A 24,002-nucleotide genomic window follows, 5' to 3' on the forward strand; every position below is an offset into this window, starting at 1 on the left:
TCTCAGGTGCAGAGAAAGAGGTGGGCAGGCAGAGAGAGCGGGATCTCTTGGGGGTGTTTGCCCCTCCTTTTTGTAGTTTCAGTCCCTCTTTGAAAAGCATTTCCAGCGGACTTTAATTTTAGCAATAGGAAGCATTTTATCTTTATTTTTTTTGTAACTATTTCTGACTGTATTCCCTATGCTTATTCTCACTTAAAATTTATCTCTTTGTAGTTAATAGGGCCCATTAGCTTTGTTGACATGGGGCTGGGGGGTCAGATTGCTCTTTGTCTTTGAGATATTCGTTTAACCACTCCCCAAACTTTTCTGGAAAATATATTTCAGTGATTTCAGCTTATGCTCATAACTTTACACAATGTTGCTACATGCATTTTACCATGATACTACTGATGAGCTAGTTATGCGTTTTCAAATGATACCTCACAAGGCATGCCTTGTACAAAGATTATTACAATACTGTGTAAATACTGGGGTGTAATCCAATCACAAACCCCCATTTTACAGAGAGAAATGGACAAGGGAGGTGACTTTCCCAAAGCCACATAGTGAGTCAGTAGTACAGCTGTGATTAGAACTTAGGGCTACCTACTTCTCAACTCTCTGCTCATTTCACCAGCTTACATTTCCCTTCTAGCACTTAGTTCTAGCATTTTCCTCAATGTAATTGTCCTCCATGACCCCACTCAAACATATCATCTTTACCGCTGAGTGCTTTAGTGCTGAATCCAGAGACCAGATCCACTGACTGAAATTCCAATACTCTCTACCCTCCCAGCCCCTTCCCCACTTTATATGACACTTTTTGGCAGCTGAACGAAATGGTCCTGAAAAGGAAGTTAGTCAATGGGATTCAGCCATATAACCTGAAGCAACAGAACATGCTATAGCTGAGAAAGACACTGAGGGCTTGGGAAATGTTTATGATGCTGTATGCTACGTAAACACTTGTAGACATAAACTGTCAATTCTGGAAACAGGTGCAGGAAATACTCCGAGGGCTCCTTGATTATTTCCTTGACCCTGAAACAGAACAACAACAATTGATTTTAAACTTGGGAAGCCCCTACCCTGCTAAAGAGTGTCAAAGGATCAGAACAAATGGTCAGGTTTCCCCATTTGTTTCCCTATACAGTGAAAGCCATTTCAACAGCTTTCTGCAAACAAGAGTGGATTTCCTAGAAATGATTAATATCCATTATCTCCCTGATCTGACACATTCTGCTTTTCCAATCTCTCCCACTATCCTTCTATTTCTCCATCCCACAGGACTAATCTCTTCATGGATGAGGGGCCATTTAGCTCATTATTTTCAAAATCCTCATACAGTCCAATCATCAAAGCACTTTAATAGGGCATGACTTCACTGCAGATATAACATGGGTGAATGGAACCTGGCTTAGCCTAGACAGGGTGTGAGCACTGCAGCCACATGGCAAAGCACATTTATGTTACCGTGTTCTCACTGGTGTTGCACTCCCCTCTGTGTGTTACTAGGGCTTCTGGAATCATATTCTAGGGCCTTTTGTGCTGCAGTAAGCAGAGCTGCTCTATGATTCTTTCCCAGTGAGTTGTGGGAGAACTTGTCTGTCCTTCTGGGCCCCAGTGGGAAGGTTTGGAGGACTATCAACATGGCAGTAATTTAGCCTGACTCCTCATTGCAAAGTGGGCAGAGGAGCACAGGCTGAAAGCACCACTGAACTTGGGCAACAGAATTTCATCTGTGGATGGGAGGAGGGGCTAATGGCAACACCTTAGTAAGAGCTCGAGTTAACCCTGCAGTGAAGACAGACCCATGTAGGAGGAGAGAATTATGATCCCTTAGGAGCAGGACTGATGCTTCATAATTTATAGATAAGGCACCTAAGTACTATAAAGATAAGTGCTAGAGAAATACTTAGATAGATGAGTTTTTTAAATGTTGGATACAATAATGAAAAAAAAACTATAGTACAAGCAGCCCATCCTGGGGCGGTTTGTCATAGAAGGAAGCACCAGCATCTGGTGAAAACAGAAGGTCAGGCAGCTGATATTCAGAGATGTCCTGCTGCAGCATCACACCATTGCCTTAACCGAATCATCATCTATCCCGCAGAGCTCTTCCATACTATGATTATAGCATGTGTTTCTCCTGTTCCTAAAGCATGAGGATGTGGAAATAGTCACATTACCTCTCTGGAGATGCCTGGTAAACAACACAACGGAACAAGAGCTTCTGATCAATGTGTGACCACAGTGATGATTTGGAAGCAAAAACTAGTTCAGAAGCATCTTGATTGTGTAAACTGCCTTTGGGTGGTGAGCCTGGGGTTATCTATTGTTAGTATTTTGCGACTTTCATAATATGAAACACTGTATCCACATAACGTTATTCTATGCAACTACAGAGCACTGTGCTGCTGGAGAACCTATCCTTCATAACCTGGACACGCTTTAGTTTATAACATGCTGGAGTACCGGGAAACGGTCTTTTCCCCACACCCTGCATGTTTTTACCCTCCTTGAATGGTACCATGTCCTTCTGAAGAAAGGATTCCTGCTCTTAAACCTATTGGGACTTGCAGCCTTTTACAGACAGACAAAGCTTCCTAGGGACTGTTCATCCCTGGCACGGACTGTGAAGCAATCACTTACTTTTCTTCCTTCTCATCAAAGTGCTCGCCCATGTTCCTGATGAACTTCAGTAGGTCCGTGACATAGTTTTCATACGGTTTCTTCTTGTTCTGGTTCTGGTTCTTGTTCTTGCTGAAGGGATTGAGCATGCTGTCCAGAACCAATTTGTCAATCTGAAATAAACACTCTGGATTATTCCATCCCATTCACACATCACAAAACAACAGCCTCCCCTGGCTGCAGTGGTCTCACTCTGCAGAAATATCATACACATAAATTTCTCATAGATGGAGCAATATTTTATAGCACTTATATTAAAATATATGCGTAACAACATACAAAATTTCTATGGGTTTATCTTGTTTGATTCCCCTCTGGGTACACCAGGGTGTGGATTTGTTAATCTTCTGGACACAACGCATCTGTTTCCCAAATGCCCTTCTCTTTGCACAGCCATTTGGGGAAAAGCAGGGCTGAGAGATAGACAGGCATGATTATTATTATGGCTGTCATCATGATTTAGAACTAGATCTTCCGGGGTGTCTTAGTTCTACTGGGTGAGAGGGACAAAGGTGGTTTAGTATCACCTTTCCACCCTCATAGTTGTGGCACTATTTGGAAAGGTCCATATGGACTACAATACTGTCCGAGGATCGCCAGAGCTCAGAGTACCCTGGCCATCTGCATTTCCACTTAAAGAATGCTCTCTACACCATGCAGGCTAGGAACAGGTGTAACAGAGCTGATTACATCATTTTTATGACACCTGGATATTTCTACGTCCAAAGGGAATCCTCAGTTACTCCATTAGGGCAGCCTTCCATCCCGTATATACCACGGAAGAGGTCTGAAGGGGACAGAACTGGGGCAGAGGATCTGGGTGGTACACTGTGTAACTATGGTTTTTTACTGTGCTAAAACTGTGAGGCACATGGGGCCTAGGATGGATGCCTATGTTAGTCTTTATACATTAATTCATTAAATAAGTGAAAGCTGTCTAGAAGTTTGTCTATATTAGAAAGTTTTGCCACTTTAACTATATTGGTACAATTAAAGCAGCAACCTGCCCCCCTGCTGTGGACAGTTATATCCATTGAAAAGTGCCTTGTATCAGTACAGCTTATTCTGGTTCTGGAAGCCAAATAGGCTGTACTTGTATAAGGCACCTTTATACTGATGTAACTGTGTCCACATTAGGGCTCATACCAGTACAAACACACCAGCTAAAACAACAGCCCTAGCCGACAGTTATTTACCCAGATAAAACTTTTAAGTGTAGACCAGGTCTAAGATTCTTCTATACTTCACTCATTGCCGTCAAGCACCTTCCAAGGTTTTTAATAAGTTCCCTCGTTTTTCCTCCCTTTGCACACCCTCACTGCTGCAGTCCAACACAGGGAAAATTACTCTAACCACCTTCTCCGTTTAAAAGGCTTGTCACAACTTAAGCAGCAAGTCCTAGGGTGATGTCTACAAACCACTCTCTGGAAGCTCTGTGTACACCACTCCAGCAGACAGTGATGGTAATTTTTAAATCTCCTAGATTTGATTAGATTTTGCCCCCACATTATCTGGATAGGGATGGAGTTACACTTCCAGTTAAGGTTTAAAATGGGGCCTGCAAGTCCTGTAAGAAAACTTGCTCCTTGTGCATCCACAGCAAAACAGCTTACCTGCTCAGTCCACTGCTGCAAAGGGTGCTCATCACAATTCAAAGCTTTCAGAATCTCACTCTTGTTGTTGTGATGTTTGGTGTTGCGAGTTTTGATATCGCTCTCATTCCCAACGTCTCTCAGGAACCTGTACTTGCTGTGGAATCAAAGGCACATTGGGGTTAGCCAGCTGCACTGATTCTTGACAGAATGGGGCAGCCGGCAAATCTGCTGTTTGAGGGTTTGTAATTTTCATTCATGGCACTTACGTTTGCTTGCTCCAGAAAAAGGGATGTTGGATCAACTCTCTCAGCAGGTTTTCAACTGGGATTCCTTCATCAGGGGAGACCAGACTTTCCCTTAGGTCTACAGTCTCCACATAATCCTGCACATCCTCTGGACAACTTGCATCCAATTCGTCTCTATCATTTTCCTCAAAGGAGGCCTTACCCAGTGTAACAACATACAGGACCAGTCTTCTGAGCACCTGAGCAGGAGAACGAATGGCTGTTTCACCCCAGGGCACACAACTTCCCATCAAAAAGAAACAGAGACAGAGAAACTATCTTCTAAAATCAGCACACTGATTGTAAAATCAGTACACTTGTGTGTATGTGTATGGCAACAATCACTTCATGAAGTGTTTGTATTAGAGAGCCCACCATACTGACAGCATAGAGCAAAATCAGGAAGAGACTTCCAGGAATTGGAGAAAATCTTAATTCCTAATCACTGTCACTTCCTTGTATTGTGGTCTCTTGTGCTATGGGAATTTCCAGAAACCACGCTGTTATACATTTCCTTTTGAATATGCAGGAAGATCAGCTGATTCGCCCCAAGAAAGCAAAGAAAATAAATGAATAGAAAGAAGGAAGCAAAAGACAGAAAAGATGTGAGGAGTAATCTGAAACATAATTTTGGTTTAATGGAAAGTTACCTTCAGATCTTTGATTATAACATCATTCTGTCCTTCACTCAATCTTTTGCTCTTATCAAAATCCGCTAAGCGAACTTTACCAGCAGCATCTGACAAAATAAGAGGAATATTTAAATCTGTTGTCTGTCTTTATGTGTGTGTTGTGCCCTTTTCTCTAGAACCTGGTTGAATTATTCGCATGACCCCAGAGTTCTTTGGTAGATTATTCAGTTGGATAACCTGATCTCTCAGTAGGAGGGCAAAACTAATTTGATACTTATGGCTGCTATACTACATGAGCACGAATGCACACACCCCCTCTCTGTGCAAAAAGATCTCTACAGTGCTGACGTACACGGTCAGCTCCATAATGCCTCGCTTTCTCAACTATGGGCAATAGGAGAATAGAATAAGAATGATAAGAACACACAAGCTAACCTATCAAAATGTTATGTGGGTGTAGATCCTGATGGCCAAATCCAAACATGTGTAGTTCTTGAACTGCCTCAAAGAGTGTCTTAAGAATACTCTTGCAGTTCACTTCATTCTCTGATGCTCTCAGGTGTTCTTCAAGGTTCTTCTCACAGAGAGAGAGGCACAAGTACAGGCAAGGTTTCTTTTCCTCAGCACCAAAAAGCTTTACTAAATGGTTGCTGGTCAGACATTGTTCAAGGCACATTTTCTCTTGTTTAGCAATTTCTGTGCCAATGCGGAATATCTTCACAGCCACCTCCTTCCCATCAAAGAGTCCCAGGTAGATGCCCCCTTGGGAGGTTCTCTGAATCCTGAAATCATTATGTTGGAGGATTTTAAGTTTTCCAATCATAGGACGATACATGTTGTAGAGAACCTTCAGCTGCTCTCCCCAGCGTTTGCTGGTGGGTTCCCAATCTTGAGGTTGACTTGGACCAGCCTTGGCGCCGTACTGGCGAAGAAGATCTGCCATTTTCTTATTGTATTTCCTATTGACAATCCCAATAAGGTCCCCAAGGTCAGTCCTTGCCCCTTTTTCACACAGTAGCTTTGCTATTTCATAATATTTTTTCTCTACAGCTATCATCAGTGCTGTTTTGCCCTCTCTGTCAGCATCATTGATGTCAACTTCATTCTTCTCCAATAAAGCTTTTACCAAATCCAGACTTTGTATCTCAACTGCCAGGATGAGGGTAGTTTTCCCATGTTCATCTCTTCTGTTCACATCAACAGCACAATCCAGCAGGAAATGAACAATTGGGGCAATTGACTCCCTTGTCTTGTTATCACTTGGAAGGAAGACATGGATTAAAGCATTCCTGCCCTGGTTGTCACAGATGTTCATGTCAGCCTTCATCTCACTGACAAGAATTTTTACGACTGAGAGGTGACCCTCCCTGGCAGCATCCATCAGGGCTGTTGCCCCACCTTTATTCAGTGATCTTTTCTCCTCGTTAACCACCCTCCGCAAATTCACATCTGCCCCATTATAGTACAAGAATCTTAAGGCCTCCTCATTCCCATAATAAGCAGCCTCCATAAAGGCTGTGAAACCATTGTCGTCATTCTCATTGATTTCTGATCCCTTAGAAAGGAAGAGCTCTAAAAGTCTCACATTTCCCACTATCCCTGCTACAATAAAGGGAGTGGCACCATTTTTCTTCCTGGCACATGGATCAGCACCCTGCTCCAGCAGAAGATCAACAATCTCTTCCTGATCATCCTGTACCGCACTGTGCAGAGGTGTCCAACCACCTCCTACCTTGAAATTAACATCTGCTCCTTCCGCCAACAGCTCCCGGACTTTCTCTGTTGAATGGTTTCGGACAGCATCGTTTAGCACAGAGGATTTGTCTGCTGCTGTTTCATTTTTTGAGGTCGATACCTCTTCCTGGCTGTTACCAGTGGCCTCCATCACTGTTAAGCTAAGTGGCTGTGCTCTTGTTCTGTGTCCGTTTCAAATGGAGATTCTTCAATATAATGTACTTCCTGGGCTCTCATTTAAGATGGAAGGCACAGATTGGTCAGTGCCTTTGTTGTCAGAACAGGAATGGAGTTTTGCTGATGAAGTGCACCAGCACTACCCAGCTCCAAGGGCTCCATGCTTCACATATTCCACCTGATTAGCAAAGAGAGAAAACAAACCTGTTTACTGACTCTTAAGACTTTACAATTGTGCTTGATAGGCGATAGTTAAGGGTACATTTTAGTCACGGGTATTTTTAGTAAAAGTCATGGACAGGCCACGGGCAGTAAACAAAAATTCACGGCTTGTGACCTGCCCATGACTTGTACTATACCCCTGACTAAATCTTGGGAGTGCTGCGGGTGCTCGTGGTGGGGCTGGGGCTGCTCATGGGGGGAGGGGGGGTGCAAGTGCTCGGGGAGGGCCAGGGGGTGCAGCAGGTGTGCAGCGGAGGTACAGGTGGGGACTGTAAGTGCTGGGAGGGTGGTACGGTGGGCACTGCGAGTGCTCGGGTGAGAGCAGCTCAGGACCCCTGCTGCTGCTGGTGGGGGGTTGGCAGGACTGGCAGGCTCCTTACCCGGCTTCTTGGAAGCAGGGACATGTCCCTCCCCAAGCTCCTAGCACTGCCAGCTCTGCAGCTCTCATTGGCCAGGAACCACAGCCAATGGGAGCTCCGGGGGCAGTGCCTGCAGGCAGAGGACACATGCAGAGCTAGGAGCTGAGGGAGGGACATGTTATGCTTCGGTGCAGCCCCCCCGAAAGTAAGCGCTGCCTAGAGCCCTCACCCACTCCCACGCCCCAACCCCCAGCCCTGAGCCTCCCCTCCCGCACCAAACTCCTCCTGCTGCTATGGGAGGGGCAGTGGCCCAAGACTGACCCAGCAGCAGCTGGTGCGACAGGCCTAGGGGCTGCCTGAGCTGCTCGGGCAGCCCCGGAGCCAGCCGCACCAGCCACTCCAGAAGTCATAAAAGTCACGGAGCCATGACTTCCATGACAAACTCAAAATTTTAGCGATAGTCTATGGATCAGTAAGAGACAGGACAGTGAAGATTACACCACATGGTTTTCAGAGCCAGAAGTGATTGTGTGTGTGGGAAGGGGGATTATATCAGATGTCCTCTGAGTCCACATACAACAGCCCCTGCTAATTTGGTTCTGAGTTTCTCATCAGTACAGATTGACAATCATAATGAATTGGTAGGGGTGGAAAGAGTAATTTGTACCTTTAGACACACACCCGGTACTCTTGGGTGTGCTTGTCTGTGGGGACAAGACACCAAGAAGGGTGTTTGTCATTAGATGTTGACAGTACTTGGGTTATATAAATATGGCTCTGTGTATTCTTCAATTCTGAAGCTGCTTGAGTTCCTACAGAATTACTCTCTGTACAGAAGAGTGCAGGAGATTCCAATCTTAAATTTTCAAAACATAAGTTTTTAGTCATCATGACTGTGAAGATAACCTTTCAAATATGATCTGAATACAAGCTGATCTTAATTGGATGTTGCCTCTGGAACGTAATGAGGAAATTTAACTATTCACCCCCAGTAAGTGTATTAGAAAGATCCAGCTACTGTGCTTCTCGAACTTTTACATTCTCCAGATGCTGCTGAAGAATTTTCAGTTCACTCCAGAAGTTAGCACTATTGTGCCACAGAAATCATAGGTCTTGCTGTGAAATTTAGGTTAAACTTGCTGCAAAATACACATGGCCTTCATTATATGCACCAAATACCTGATGCTTCCTGTTCTTTGTTGGAGAATATAAAGTATACGCATATCTATTACACCATTCAGTTTTGAACAGGTGGCTATGCTCTTAGCCCAGTGAAGAGACCAGTGAGTAAGCAATATTAGACAAAAAGTCGCACCTTACCTCTGCCCCCTTTCTGCCCAGTGAGAAGCCCGTATTTGTCCATTAGACTTTCTTGACCCTTTCATCATTTTCATCAATCAGGAAGGAATTCAGAATCTGGAGACACACCTATCACTGACAGGCAATTGTCAGAAAATCTTTAAGAATAGTGTGCACATTTAAGACTGTGTCCCCCGAGATATAAAATGGGCCATTAGTTTAAAATTTAGGCGTATCATAATCAAATGCGAGTAAGGGTTTACAGCATTATACATGAGGAGGGAAATGGGACAATATGAATTAAAAAGGTGTCTAATGAATACTCTCCAGAATCAAAGGATATATTATTCAGTTAAGGTTTGTTGTTGTTCTATCTTATGAAGGAAAAGAAACCGAGTTATAAAAGTAATAATCTCTTTTCCCCTTTAAAGAGAGGTTATAACGGTTACAGAACAATAAAATTCAGCCTAACTGTCAAAGGTGACAGTTGTTAAACATTTTTACCAAGGACTAGCTCCTTCTGGGCTTGTTTGTGGATCTGACAGAAAAGAATGATTTTAAAAGGAAACTGGCAGAAAAGCTGCAAAGTGTTAATTACAGGAAAAGTTTAATTCACATAAGCTTGATTATCTTCTGAGAAAACCAAATGAATCGAATCACTTATCACAGTTTTTGTTTAAAAGTTTTTTAAATGTATAATTAAATTACTTATATATGTTTGAGTTACTTCACAATACTTATTTTCTACATCTTTTGAGACATACTGTAAAAATAAAAGGCTCTTTTCCGAGCCATCAAAAAATGCTACAGCCTTGTTAGAGGAACTATTACCAAGAGTCTTACCATATAAAGAGGGGGAAAAACAAGAGAGTCTTGAAAAAGGGTAGAACAAAGATTCAGAAATTTCCTTATTGAGCACTGGCCCAGTCCTACTGACAACATGCTTCTATTCTGCCCTCTTTTCCTGATTGATGTCATAGAGGGCAGGTGTTTGTGGGAGTTAGCAAACATGCTGCTTTTTCAGGCGGTGCTGCCACTCTCTCTCAGAATGAGGGAAAGGGTTACTACATATCTTTAAAAAAAAGAAAAACAAAAAAAGCAACGAGGAGTCCTTGTGGCACCTTAGAGACTAACAAATTTATCTGGGCATAAGCTTTCATGGGCTAAAACCCACTTCATCAGATGCATGGAGTGAAAAATACAGTAAGCAGAATATATATTATAGCACATGAATATATATACCATTGTAACCATTCAAGTTATTTATGTCAGGCTTATTGTTGGTTTTGAAAAATGTTTAATGGAAAAATTGCTCACAGCACTAGGTTTTTGACATAAATTGTAAAAAGAGGCTCAAACTAAGTGATCAATAATAAGGTCATCTTAAACAGCAGGTGCAGCTAAACTTGCATTTTGTTTCCCCACAAATTACCGTAGTCTTTTTTTTTTGCCCACACAATCCCACCTGCAACAAAGTACACCTCTATCCCGATATAACAGTCCTCAGGGACCAAAAAAATCTTACCGTCTTATAGGTGAGACTGCGTTATATCAGGGTAGGGAGTGGAACCGCTCCCCACCGCAGCTCACCTCCGTCTCCTCCCAAGTGCACCGCCGCCGCTTGGCTTCTCCCCCCTCCCTTCCAGGCTTGCCGCCGCCAATCAGCTGTTTGGCACGGGAAGCCTGCGGGAGGGGGAAGCGGAGTGGCGGAGGCGAGCTGGGGCAGGGAGCGGTTCCTCTGTGCCCACCCCTTACTCACTGCGGCCCCCCTTGCCCCAGCTCACCTCCACTCCGCCTCCTCCCGCAAGTGCACCGCAGGTCTGCTTCTCCCCCCTCCCAGGCTTGCCGCACCAATCAGCGAGCCTGGGAGGGAGGAGAAGCGGAGCTGCAGGACGCTCATGGGAGGAGGCGGAGGCGAGCTAGGGTGGGAGGGCCTCAGCAAGTAAAGGGGGGGGCACAGAGGAACCACTTGCAGTATCACGAATTTGGATACAACAAGGTAAAGCAGTCCCGCTCCCCGGAGTGCTGCTTTACCGCTTTCTACCCAAATTCGCATTATATCACACCACATTATATCGGGGTATAGGTGTACATTTTACTCACTCCCACTTTATGGCAGTGGGTTCTGCAGGACCCCATTCTCACTACAGGGCTCTATCTTGGTCTCTATTTATCCTTCTTGATGCTGACGCTGATGATGATGATTCTCTGTGTTAATTCCAGTACCAGCAGTGTACAAGGCCCTTTAGATCAGAACACGGAGAGGACATGGTCTCTGTCCAACCAAGATGTGCTCAGAGCAGAGCCACAGGGGAGAAGTACAAATGTCTTACCTCACTTCTCTGCTCCCCTGATCCGTGGGACTATGCCTGACATAAGTCAGAGCAGCCTCAGTGGTACTCTGACTTGCAGCTGCCTCCTATAGACCCCTGCATATCACTTGGGCACAGCATTCTCTCAGCATACCCGGTATGCCAAAAGCTGTGAGTGGGGCTGGCGTACAAAGCAATATCACGAGTAAGACTAAGCTGTTGAAGTTGTGAAGGCTACAAGCCCTGCTGCCAGCTCTGACATCCTACTGCACTTCACACAGTTGCTCTCAGTCCCCCTTAGGTCCTTTCCCTCTTGTATTTCCATGAGGGAAACACAATGGGCACAACACTGTCAGAAGCAGCTGCTGTCATTAGCAGCAAGGAAGCAAAACTAGTAACTCACCCTTTCTCCTGTGGATGGAGGTACTTGCTGCCCAGCATCTCCACAGCCCCGATCTGCCGCCCTGTCTGCTGTGTCCCTGCACACTGAACCCATATGCCAAGCACTCACCTTGCTACTACATCAGAGATCTGCAATTAGCAACCAGAGTTTCAGACAAACAGCTCAGCTCAACTGGGCAAAGAAGGGGTGAGGAATAGAAGGCTGGGCATGGGAGAGCGGAAGAGAGACAGTAAGAAGTGGATAAAATGAAAGTGTAAATGAGGGGAATGAGAAACAGCATGAACAGGAATGGGTTTGGGGGGAGGACCACAACTGCAGGGGGAGGTCGATGGGAGAAGGTAAATGTGAACATAAGGACTTTTCTGTGATATTTTTCCCCACGACACATCACAGATAATTCTAATGGACTATTTACATGTTTCTACACCTAGAGGCAATTTTCTTCCAGCATCAGATACACACTAAATCCAAAATTCAAGTCGTTGTGTAGGATGGTTTTGTGGGGATAGAAAGGCATGGATTTCTTCCTGAAGACAAGGAGCTGCAATGGGGCCTCTCCACAATAATTATTGCACCCTTTTCCCTGGCGGGGAATGGCCTGTGGATCTGCTCCTATCCCTCTGCAAGCTGGGGCTCAGGAGCTGGGCCTCACAGGTGCAAGAGGAGAGGATCAGCTGCACCAAAGGAGGGATTGTGTCATCTATAAAGATGGTGCTTGCTTAAAGAAATGTATTGAAATGTAAGCAGGGCCAGCTCCAGGCTCCAGCTTTCCAAGCAGGTGCTTGGGGCGGCAATTAGAATAGGTCAGCGGTCCGTGTCCCCCGGCGGGAATTCGGTGGCAGCTCCACCGCTTTTCCCACCGCTGCAGCTTTTGGGGGGCAGCTCCACCGCTTTTGGCATGGTGGCAATTCGGTGGCGACTGCTTGAGGCCGCAAAATTGCTAGAGCCCCCCTCCCGCCCCCGAATGTAAGTAGCCCCAAAAATGTAGTTCCTAAAAATAGGCTTGACAATAGTCAAGAGAGGCCTCGTAAAAGTAAAGTAAAACAATTGAAAGGTATATTAAAAATAAGTTAGGGCATAACCCTACGTCATGTTGTAAATATGTTTTGGTCCTAACTTATTTTTACAAGCGTTTTAAATAAAATGTTTTGAAAAACACAATCTATATTGATGGTTATTAGCTTAGCATTTATGCAGATGTTAATTAAGACAATACTTCATATTAAATAGACAAAAAATTACAGAATATTTCATTATAGTAGTGGAAATATAAATATGGTAAAGGGTAATGTTAATTAATTATAATTGATTAGGAAAAAAATAGTATGCTGATTTTAGATTGGCGCACCATCCACCATCAAGGTACTGTTAGAAAAAAAATTATACCCATTCTTCCCATCCAGGGATTAATCAGCCCTGCATGCATCATTTCATCTTAAAATGTAAGTATGATATGCAGTGTATACTTAATTTAAAATAAAATAATGAATATAAAAGTCTTTGATTTTATCTCTCATTGTGTCATTTGCAGTCCTCCACTAAATTAAATTATCTGTAATTGCCCTGTAGGCTTGAACCATAAAGAATTCAAATTGGTTTTATTCCTTATCTTTAAAGTACTAATTGGGACTATATAAATCAAAGGTTACAACAGGGGGGTGAATTCTGAAACTTCCCCTTCCACCACCCAAGTGGAACTGCACACAATTCTGCCATGTCTGAAGCCCTTCCCTAATCTAGAGATGACATGACAGACTGCCACACTAGCTCCAACATACATTCAGCAAAGGTTACCAATTGTCAGTAAATGTAAGGCCTATCAGTTAAAACAAAACAGCGAAAATTACCTGCCAGAGTCATGACTGTCTAAAAAACATGTAGCCAGAAGTAAAAATGGCAAGATACTCTAGAATAGTGGTTCTCAACCAGGGATACGTACATAGAGATCTTCTGGGAGGTACTCGACTCATTTAGATCAGTGTTTCTCAATTTGAGGGCTGCGACGCCCAGGGGGGTCATGGGATGGGTTTAGGGCTGACATGGTGGGGGGGTGCAAACAGGGCAATTGTCTGTGGCTTAATGCCACAAGGGGCTCTGCAAAGCTAAATTACATGCTTCAGCCCCAGGAGGCAGGCCTCAGGCTTCCAGCCTGTCCCCCAGGGCCCTGGCTTCAGATAAGGCTCACAAATGAAAAACAGGCTTAAGTATCACACTGAAATGCAAGTATAAATCGATTCATTTTATAACGATATGGTAAAAATCAGAAAGCAAGCAATTTTTCAGTAAGAGTGTGCCGTGCCACTTTTGTATTTTTGTGTCTGATTTTATAAGCAAGTAAAAAGAAAAGGAGTACTTGGGGCACTTTAGAGATGAACAAATTTATTTGAGCATAAGCTTTTGTGAGCTACAGCTCACTTCGTCGGATGCATGCAGTGGAAAATACAGTGGGGAGATTTTATATACACAGAGAACATGAAACAATGGGTGTTACCATACACACTGTAAGGAGAGTGATCAGGTAAGGTGAGCTATTACCAGCAGGAGAGAAAAAAAAACCTTTTGCAGTAAAACTATTTCCTTCCCCCCCCCTCCCCCCCGTTCCTCACACATTCTTGTCAACTGCTGGAAATGGCCCACCTTGATCATCACTACAAAAGGTTTTGTTTGTTTTTTTCCTCTCCTGCTGGTAAAAGCTCACCTTACCTGATCACTCTCCGTACAGGGCTAGATGGCCTGTATCCTGTAAGAGATTAGCTTCAGCAAGTTAGCATAAGGCTTTAGGCCTATGAGCTTTGAATAGATAAACTTTGCACAGATAAACAGCCCAATGGAAACCGCAAGTATTGGGGAGCTGAACATAGAGTGTTTAAGGGGAATTTCTGACCACAGGAACAGGACCCAATTACAAGAGTGTCATGGCAACAAACTGATGTACTTAACAGGTACAAGAGCTACATCTGTAGATACCTAACCACAAGAGGCCCATGCTAGTGGATTGACATATATGATAATAAGTTAAAATCTTTGATATACTAACCCTATAGTAGAAGGACACACCAAAATTAGTAAGGTGAGAATATACAAATAAAGAAAAAGGGAAGTACTCCTAGTGAATATGCATCAAACATAGCGGCATCAGCATATCATATTATAAAAGTTGCATCCCAGGCTAGGGGCAGTAGGAGAAGGAGATGTAGTCCTTGGGAGGTGCCAGAATGATGGCCACTGGTGATGAGGAAGATGATGGCTAACATTTCAGATTGTTTCACAACGGATTGTGGGAGTATATGGATGTGCAGATATACATTCTGTAGTATCTCTATCTTACTGAGTTGGGGTGTTTGTGACTGCACTAAATGTATTAATAAACTATTTTTAAATACAGAAGAATTCGTATAATGTGAGTGTTCCAACTGCGCACATTAGGGTTCCCAACTATATAATAATTTGAATAATATTGGGCCTGATCATGGGACAAGATCCTTCAACCCACAAAGTGATTATCTGGGAAGTCTTAAGAAATCAAAGTAATTAATACATAAACTATAGTTCAGGCTACAACCCATAGCAACCCAAATGCTAGGGTGCGAACCCTACCATAGAAACCCTAACCCTAGCTCCAAGTACCTTATCCAATGCCACCCAAACCCTAGCTCAAAATGCCCTATCCCTAGAGATGCTAACTCTAAGGCAGAGAGCCTGACCCACAGGAACCCTAACCCTAGGGCAGGGAGCCCTACCCATAGCCACTCAAACCCTAGCTCTAAGTACCTTACCCTGTGAATCCTAACCCTAGGGCTGGGAGCTCCACCCATAGAATCCGTAAGCCCAGCTGCAAGTACCATACCCACAGGAACCCTAACTCTAGCCCAGGGAATCCTAGTCTCAGAAACCCTAACCCTTGCCCGGGGAGCCTTCCCCTTCCGAATCCTAACCCCGGTCCAGGGAGCCCTACCCTCTGGAAGCCTAACCCTAGCACGTGGAGCCATAACCTTTGGAACCTTAACTCTAGCCTGGGGAGCCCTACCCTTTGAAACCATATATTTAGTGCCTGGAGTACTATAGGTTGGAACCAAAACCTTAGGCCCAAGAGCCCCGCCATCTGGAACCCTATCCCTAGTAGTACTATTATATGGTACCCTAACCATAATCCCATAAACCATACCTTGGAAACCCTAACCCAAGAAGTCCTACCATCTAGTTCAGATATGTAGCACTGATACTATCTAGCACCTTTAATCATCAAAGCACTCTATACACACTAGCCAGAGTTGTCAACATTTGAAAATGGTTTCAATGGACATTTTCTAACTAAGCTGAGATCTAGCTGATGAGATCCCAAGCTCTGGAGGGTTGTGTGCATATTCTGCTGAGTATGAGGTGATTTTTTCTTTTTGAGGAAGAGGTAGAGAAAAGTGCCTGAAATTCAGCAAAAATAGGCTTCAAACTATTAGTGCCTGGGCCCAGCACGTGCATGACTGGAAAAAGTGTCACTTGACTATGTCAAATCGTCCCTCTCCCCAACCTGACAGTTCTCTCTTCCTCCTCATCTCCCATCCCATCTCTGTGTTCCTATTCATCTCCATTCACTGCTTCTTCTCATGGTGGAGGAGTATCCTACTATGTAAGAACAAGGTAAAACACCTTGTTTAGGATCTCCCCCAGGCAGGGCCTGGACTGGCCTCTATTTTGCCTGCGTTGAGTGTAGATGTGCTCAGCAGGAGCTTAGGACGTGACGCCTGTACTTAGAGAGGCCTAAACAGCCTCACCAGATACAGGCATCACCTCCCCTTCCCCCAAGCTCCTGCTGAGCACAGCTGAGAGGCACCGAGGTCTTCAGGACCATGTGGTGATTCTCGGAGCTCATCACACCTCCTCAGCTGCTAGAACGATTCTTCACCAAGCCACTTGCCCTACACCAGGGGTGACCAACCTGAGCCTGAGAAGAAGCCAGAATTTACCAAAGTACATTGCCAAAGAGCCACAGTAATACATCAGCAGCTCCCCCACTCCACTCCCAGCGCCTCTTGCCCACCAGCAGCCTAGCCGATCAGCTGTTTTGTGGCCTGCAAGAGGCTCTGGGGGGAAGAGGGAGGAGCAAGAGCATGGCAGGCTCAGGGGAGGGGGTGGAAAGGGGTGGAGGGGGGGGTAGGACCTGTGGCAGAGCCAGGGAGTTGAGCAGTGAGCACCCCCCCGGCACATTGGAAAGTTGGTGCCTGTAGCTCCAGCCCCAGAGTCGATGCCTATACAAGAGCCGCATGTGTCTCCGGAGCCACAGGTTGGCCACCCCTGTCCTACACCCTGTGGCCATCTCTGGGAATTAGAGCAGCTCACAGGCCTGGAACCCTGGCAGAAACTGAAGTTACCTGGGACGCATTTGCAAATAGGAGCAACAAAAATGATTAAAGGTCTAGAAAACATGACCCATGACGGAAGATTGAAAGAATTGGATTTGTTTAATCTGGAAAAGAGAAGGCTGGGAGGGGACATAACACTTTCCAAGTACATAAAAGGTTGTTACAAGGAAGAGGGAGGTAAATTGTTCTTGTTAACCTCTGAAGACAGGACAAGAAGCAATGGGCTTAAATTGCAGCAAGGGCAGTTTAGGTTGCAAATTAGGAAAAACTTTCTGTCAGGGAAGTTGAGCACTGCAATAAATTGTCTAGGGAGGTTGTGGAATCTCTGTCATTGTCTAACCTGCTCTTAAAACTCTCCAAACACCTGTCAGGACTAGATAATACTTAGTCCTGCTGTGAGTCCAGGGGACAGGAGTAGATGACCTCTTGAGATCCTTTCCAGTCCTATGATTCTATGAAATAGAGAAGCAGCAGGGGGCATAGCCACCTTTTTTTTATTGGGGGGAGGGAGCTAGAGTTAAAAAAAGAAGTTTATTATTGCTTTAATGAGTAGTTTTGTACCATAACTAAATTTGTCCACTTTTAATAGAGACAGACAAGCTTCTGTTTCAAATCCTGTGTTTCCTTTATTTATTACTGCAGTCCCCAACATTTTGGAAGGGTTGAAGTCCCTACAAGCTCCCAGGTCATACATCCATGGGCAGTGACTGTAACCTGGAGGTAGAAGGTCTAAAGCAGAATGCAAACTCAGAGATGAATGATGGAGCAACCAGCGTGACAGAGGATATCCTGAAACAGAGAGACACCTGCTTCCACAGTATCCAAAAGAAGAGGGAGTGTGAGAATTCCTTCAACTATCAGCAACAATAGAACACTCGTCACTAAAGAGCGATGAGGAAAAAACTGTCCCTGAACCCTAGGAGAAACAGGAGAGAAAGTACAGACAACATCATGCTACAGAGAACCCTCTCAACTCCTCAAGTATCAGCAGTAATGACTAACGAATACAGGGGATTAGACCTTAAACACATCAGGAAGCCCTATCCCAGACAGATGGCTCCCAGCTCTGACATCCCTGAGGTGCTGGCTCCTTTTAACACTTTGGCAACACTCATCATGCTGATAAAGCTTTATTGAGTGGGATGGTGTCAGTCTTGCCTCTCCACTGTCAGATGTTACTGGCCTTCGGTGGGAAAGGGACAGCGAAAACCACTGCAGGAGGATGAGGGAGGGAGCACAATGGCTGACCTAAGCAGTGAGCATCTTCTCTGGAAATACTGTCACTGTGGCCCAACTAACTGCCTTGGAAAGAGGAATCACAATCTTCCTGGATTTAATCATTCCTCTGCTTATGGCTCATCTTGCACTCCTTGCTTTTGTAATACAGCCAGACTAAAATTGAACCATCCCTTCAACCACCTGTAACCACAGTTGCCAACTTTCACATGGTAAAGGAGTACCCTGACTTTCACAATAAGCCAAAAATCAAGCTAATCCCATTTCAAAACAAGGCCAAAACAAGCCAATCCCCAAGAACCCCAACACTCTATGTAACTAGCAGGAGCAGCAGGTTTGTATAATTTTTGTTGGTCCCCAGAATGGAATCAAGTCCTGCCCCCCCCCCACACACGTCCCTAAGGTTCTGGGAGGAAGCTTAGGTGCGGGAGGGGGGGAGGGCATTTGGGTGCAGGCTCTAGGCTGGGGCAGGGAGTTGGGGTGGGCTCTGGGCTGGGGTGCAGGGGACAGGCTGGGGAAAGGGGGGGGCTTTGGGAGGGAGTTGGGGTATGGGATCTGGGCTGGGGCAGGCAGTTGGGGTGCAGGGTCCGGGGAAGGGGTTGGGGGGCAGAGTCTGGGCCGGGGGTCAGGGGGTGAAGGCTCTGTCTGGGGGCCCAGGCTCTGGGGTGGGGTAGGGCAGAGCCAGGGATGAGGAGCTTAGGGTGCAGACAAGCTGCCCCAGGGCTAGGGCCAGAGAGGAGGACTCCCCCCAACCCTCTCTCCACCGGCATCGGCAAGCTCTGGGGGAGGGACCCCAGCTCTTCCCCTCACCCCAGCAGCACACTCACCCTGCACCACCGTCACTGCACTTGCTCCTTGGGCCCCCTCTCAGGTGCAGGAAGCCCCCTTGCCTGCCCTGTGATGGGTGCCGGGGGGGGGGGCTGCCATCCCGCGCGGCCTCCTTCCCTCACCGGAGCCTCACTGGGGGCGGGGGGGCGCGGATCACGGGGTCAGCTACTCGCCGAAGCCCCAGCAGCTGTTCCGGGGGGCGAGCCCAAGCCGCCTCCTAGCCGGAAGGGCGGGGCGGGCTGCCAAAGCGCTACGCGCCTCCCGCCGCTGCTCTTGTGCCGCTCTTCGAATCAGACAGGGACGCTCCAGGGTCGGGGGCAGGCGCGCGGGGAAGGGCAGGTGGGGGCCGCTTGATGCTCCGCGGCGGGGGAAACCCGGATCCAAACATTGGTGGAGCTGGGTCCCGGCCCTGAATATCCCTGGAGCCTGGGCTCCGTGGGCCCATACAACTCGCTGCCGCTGGTGACTAGATTCCCCCCGGCATGCAGGCTGGGCCTGTGGTGGGCCCGCTGGGCACCCCGGACTCTCTCCCCCCCTTGCCCCTGCTTGCCGGGAGCCGATCCAAAAAAGAAGCAGCAACACGCTACAAGCCAAACAAGCACTCACAAGCCAATTAAGCCAAAAATAAGCCCGATTTCTGTCCCCCCCCCCCCGCCGCAGGGTTGACATGTCTGCCAGTAGCCCTTCTCTCCTTTTCTTTCCTTTAGTAAGGCACCACAGACCAGTCACTCACCTCTCTGCTTCCTCAGACACCTGCAGTCTCGCACAGGAGTGTTTGCCTTGCTTGTTCAGAGTTCTAGCTGCACAGCTCAGCAAAGAGAGGGGAGAACAGAGGGTTGGACTGTAAGGGATGGAGAAGAAAAAAGCAGAAAGAGGAGGAGAGAAAAAACAGTGCAAACAGAGTAATGGAGGAGAGAGGTGCACCGAGCGCTCAGCTAGGTATTTTAGTTTCGTTTTTCCTGCAGTGTCTTAGGAAGGAAGTCAAAGACTTCCTTATGGTCTTTTTCCTTTATGACACATCGTAGAAAGAAAAGGAGGACTTGTGGCACCTTAGAGACTAACAAATTTATTAGAGCAAAAGCTTTCGTGAGCTACAGCTCACTTCATCGGATGCAAGTGAGCTGTAGCTCACGAAAGCTTATGCTCTAATAAATTTGTTAGTCTCTAAGGTGCCACAAGTACTCCTTTTCTTTTTGCGAATACAGACTAACACGGCTGCTACTCTGAAACCTGACACATCATAGATAATTCTAACAAATGGATATGTTTGCAGTGTAAAACTTTCATCAGAGTTCCTAGCTGTTGGTACATGTATAGCCTATCGGGACAAGAGACAGCAACAATTGCCTACCAAAGACAAATCCATCCAAAAAAATGTACGTGTCTTGGCAAGTGGCAAGGTTCTCTAGGAAATGCTTCCCTCTTATCCAGGTTGTGTCCTGTGTATTTTCAGAGGTGAATTTAATACAATACAGTTTTCAGATATAAGTTGTCAGCTCCCAAAGCGAGAATGCTCAGTCACTACTCTGCTCACTGACTCATGCAAAACAGACTCAGGAAAATAACCCCAAAAAAGTGTGTAATCTGTAAACACTAAGTAATTATAAACAGAAGTATTGGAGCTATTATTAAAAATGGAAAAAAAATCAGAGCAGATTTTCTACCTGGTTCTGCTCCCTTTGCATACATCAGGAGCATACATGGAGAAGAGACTGGCCACAAACCCCTCACTTTCCTCAGTGAGCATAGAGCTGGCTACGCTCCCCTTCTCACAGCCCCCAATGCAGAGGTTATGGACTAAGCACAATAGGCTCCAGCAACTTCCAACTGGTGTTTGGTCTCACTGAATAATGAGGTTGCCATCTGCTGGCATGGCATCCTTTAGGAACCACTGCCAGCTCACACGTTAGAGTAGCCCACATGTTGCTCTATTTTACACCCTGGGCTCACTGGAGAATCAGGGCATCATAGCTAGCACACGGATCATCCCCTCCCTATTACATCCAGTGGGAGCTGGTCATGGCAGAGCTCTGGCACCTTATGTTTCCATACAGTCAGGTACTTTCTATAGTTAATCTCTACTCTTTGGTTTTTAGAAGCTGCTGAAATGTTGTCATTAAAAACGTGAACAGACATTTGCTTTTTTCCTAGCTGTTGGTAAACCAGCATTCAGTCACTTACACATTAAAGGGTCTGTGTATGCTATTAACTGTAAGGACCTGGGACTAGAATTCAGATCTTCAGAGCCTGGGGTAGCTGATAGTCCCACAGTGGCACCAGGAGGCCATGCTAAGCTCCAACCAGGGAGCACCGTGGAGAGTTTGCATCATAGGATGTACCACCCACAAGACAAGGAATGACAGAACCTGTAGCCCTCTGATTGGCCAAGTGCCTCTTCTTAATCCCAGGGATTGTTCAGGCAACCATGGGAACCTTGGCCTGCTACAGTGCCAGATTTTGCCTTGACTCCTGATCTCCAGTCTTTGACTCCAGCCTGACTTCTGCCCTGATTCCTGCCACTAAATTCTAGCCCAGTGCTGCTCTGATCTCCAGTCTCCAACTCCAGCCTGACTGACCCTGACTCTTGTTTACAGGATCTGGCTTTGTGATGCCTGGGTCAGGCACTAGGTGACCGACAGCAATTGAAGTACAAAGTCAAGGACAAACCAGGATTGGAACCCAGAGTTTAGCATAAGCAGGGCCTGGAACAGAGATAGACAGGCATTCTGTGTTGTTGTTCAGACAGCTCCCTTTCATGGCTTCCTGGTTTAAGTACTGGTATGGGCAAATCAGGGGGCTGTGAGGGGCTGCCACTCAGGTCTTGCTGGTAGTATGTTCTGCCAAAACCAGCCTCACAGGGTCCTCCTGTAGAAGTTTAGCCTAATCCTCCTGGGGTGATGTGGAGGTGTTAGTAGCCCAAAACCCCCATGGTGCTATGTTCCCACCCTGCAGGATCTTAACATGATGTCATCTTTCACCATTTTTCATGTTTAGTAGAGTATTATTAATCCATGACAAAATGATGCAAAAACTATAACAGTATAATTTACATTTGATACCAGTTAGCTCAAGATTAACAAAACAAGGCACTAATATATTAGTGATATATTAAGTCAACTGTATTAAAATAATATGTTCTGAATTTTGTTTTAACTTTTAAGACAATAAAATACTCACCCCGAAGAGAGCAGGCAGAGAATTTAGTTCATAATCCAACACCACATCCCCATCACAGAAAATGTTTCTATTTACACATCAGTCACTAGTCATTTGTTAGAATACACGCTTCTGTATCTTCTTCAAGTGATAGAGAAACTGTAATCGTAAGGTGTTTTTCATATTAATTAGGGCTGTCGATTAATTGCTGTTAACTCATGCGATTAACTCAAAATTAATCATGATTTAAAAATTAATAGCAATTAATCGCAGTTTTAATCACACTGTTAAACAATAGAAAACCAATTGAAATTTATTTAATATTTTGAATGTTTTTCTACATTTTCAAATATTGATTTTAGTTACAACAAAATACTGTGTACAGTGCTCACTTTATTTTTGAGTACAAGTATTTGCACTGTAAAAAAACAAAAGACATAGTATTTTTCAATTCACCTAATACAAGTACTGTCGTGCAATCTCTTTATCATAGAAGTTGAACTTACAAATGTAGAATTATGTACAAAAAAACCTGCATTCAAAAATAAAACAATGTAAAATTTTAGAGCCTGCACATCCACTCAGTCCTACTTCTTGGTCAGCCAATGGCTAAGAGAAACAAGTTTGTTTACATTTACAGGAGACAATCCTGCCCTCTTCTTATTGATAATGTCACCAGAAAGTGAGACCAGGCATTTGCATAGCACTTTTGTATCCGGCATTGCAAGGTATTTACATGCCAGATATGCTAAACATTCATATGACCCTTCATGCTTTGGCCACCATTCCAGAGGATGTGCTTCCACGCTGATAATGCTCATTTAAAAAATCATGCCTTAATTAAATTTGTGACTGAACTCCTTGGGGGAGAATTATATATCCCCTGCTCTGTTTTACCTGCATTCTGCCATATATTTCATGTTATAGCAATCTCAGATGATTACCTACAACATGTTCATTTTAAGAACACTTTCACTGCAGATTTGACAAAACGCAAAGAAGGTACAAATGTGAGATTGCTAAAGATAGTGTGATAAATGAAGTGGGGGTTAGCTCCCTTTTATGGACACCCAGCCAGCCAGTTAACTATAAAATCCCTCTTGGCAGCTGTTCTCTACTTGCTTTACCTGTAAAGGGTTAAAAAGTCTGACTGCATGCATATGTAAAAGGAAGTGAGTGGGCACCTGGCCAAAAGAGCCAATGGGAAGGCTTCAGAATAGCAGCCCTGTTAGTCTGTATCCGCAAAAACAACAGGAGTACTTGTTTCAGAGTAGCAGCCGTGTTAGTCTGTATTCGCAAAAAGAAAAGGAGTACTTGTGGCACCTTAGAGACTAACAAATTTATTAGAGCATAAGCTTTCGTGAGCTACAGCTCACTTCATCGGATGCATTTGGCACCCTAGAGACTAACAAATTTATTAGAGCATAAGCTTTCATGGGTTACAGCCCACTTCATCGGATGCATAGAATAGAACATATAGTAAGATATATATACATACAGATAAGTTGGAAGTTACCATACAGAGAGGCTAATTAGTTAAGATGAGCTATTATAAGCAGGAGAAAAAAAACTTTTGTAGTGATAATCAAGATGGCCCATTTAGACAGTTGACAAGAAGGTGTGAGGATACTTAACTTAAGGAAATAGATTCAATATGTGTAATGACCCAGCCATTTCCAGTCTCTGTTCAAACCCAAGTTAATGGTATCTAGTTTGCATATTAATTCAAGCTCAGCAG

At 45.0% G+C, this 24,002-nt stretch overlaps 2 protein-coding genes across 9 annotated transcripts in view; both read right to left on the minus strand.

The window, feature by feature from the left end:
* Positions 1-4,102, minus strand: part of LOC119859748 (2-5A-dependent ribonuclease) — a 37,673-nt gene extending 33,571 nt beyond the window's left edge. Inside the window, exon 1 of the mRNA XM_043520224.1 lies at positions 4,092-4,102. The gene's annotated coding sequence lies outside the window, so the exon portion shown is untranslated. The remainder of the gene's footprint in view (positions 1-4,091) is intronic.
* On the minus strand, positions 814-20,091 carry LOC122455371 (2-5A-dependent ribonuclease-like). 8 transcript variants are annotated; one of them, XM_043520233.1, is made up of 8 exons: positions 19,842-20,040; positions 11,796-11,888; positions 5,617-7,270; positions 5,200-5,288; positions 4,532-4,749; positions 4,284-4,419; positions 2,632-2,783; positions 814-1,020 (listed from the first exon to the last, which is right to left on the minus strand). In XM_043520233.1, the coding sequence occupies exons 3-8, from the start codon at positions 7,064-7,066 to the stop codon at positions 882-884; spliced, it is 2,184 nt and encodes a 727-aa protein (XP_043376168.1). In that variant the 5' UTR covers positions 7,067-7,270; positions 11,796-11,888; positions 19,842-20,040; the 3' UTR covers positions 814-881. The 8 variants fall into 8 exon arrangements, with proteins under 8 accessions (XP_043376168.1, XP_043376166.1, XP_038268204.1 ...); XM_043520231.1 differs by lacking the exon at positions 11,796-11,888 and adding an exon at positions 17,606-17,960; XM_038412276.2 differs by lacking the exons at positions 11,796-11,888; positions 19,842-20,040 and adding exons at positions 8,994-9,107; positions 19,108-19,305.
* Positions 20,092-24,002: the final 3,911 nt, after the last annotated feature.

Source organism: Dermochelys coriacea, chromosome 8 (assembly GCF_009764565.3).
Source record: "Dermochelys coriacea isolate rDerCor1 chromosome 8, rDerCor1.pri.v4, whole genome shotgun sequence".
Classification (NCBI taxonomy): Eukaryota; Metazoa; Chordata; order Testudines; family Dermochelyidae; genus Dermochelys; species Dermochelys coriacea.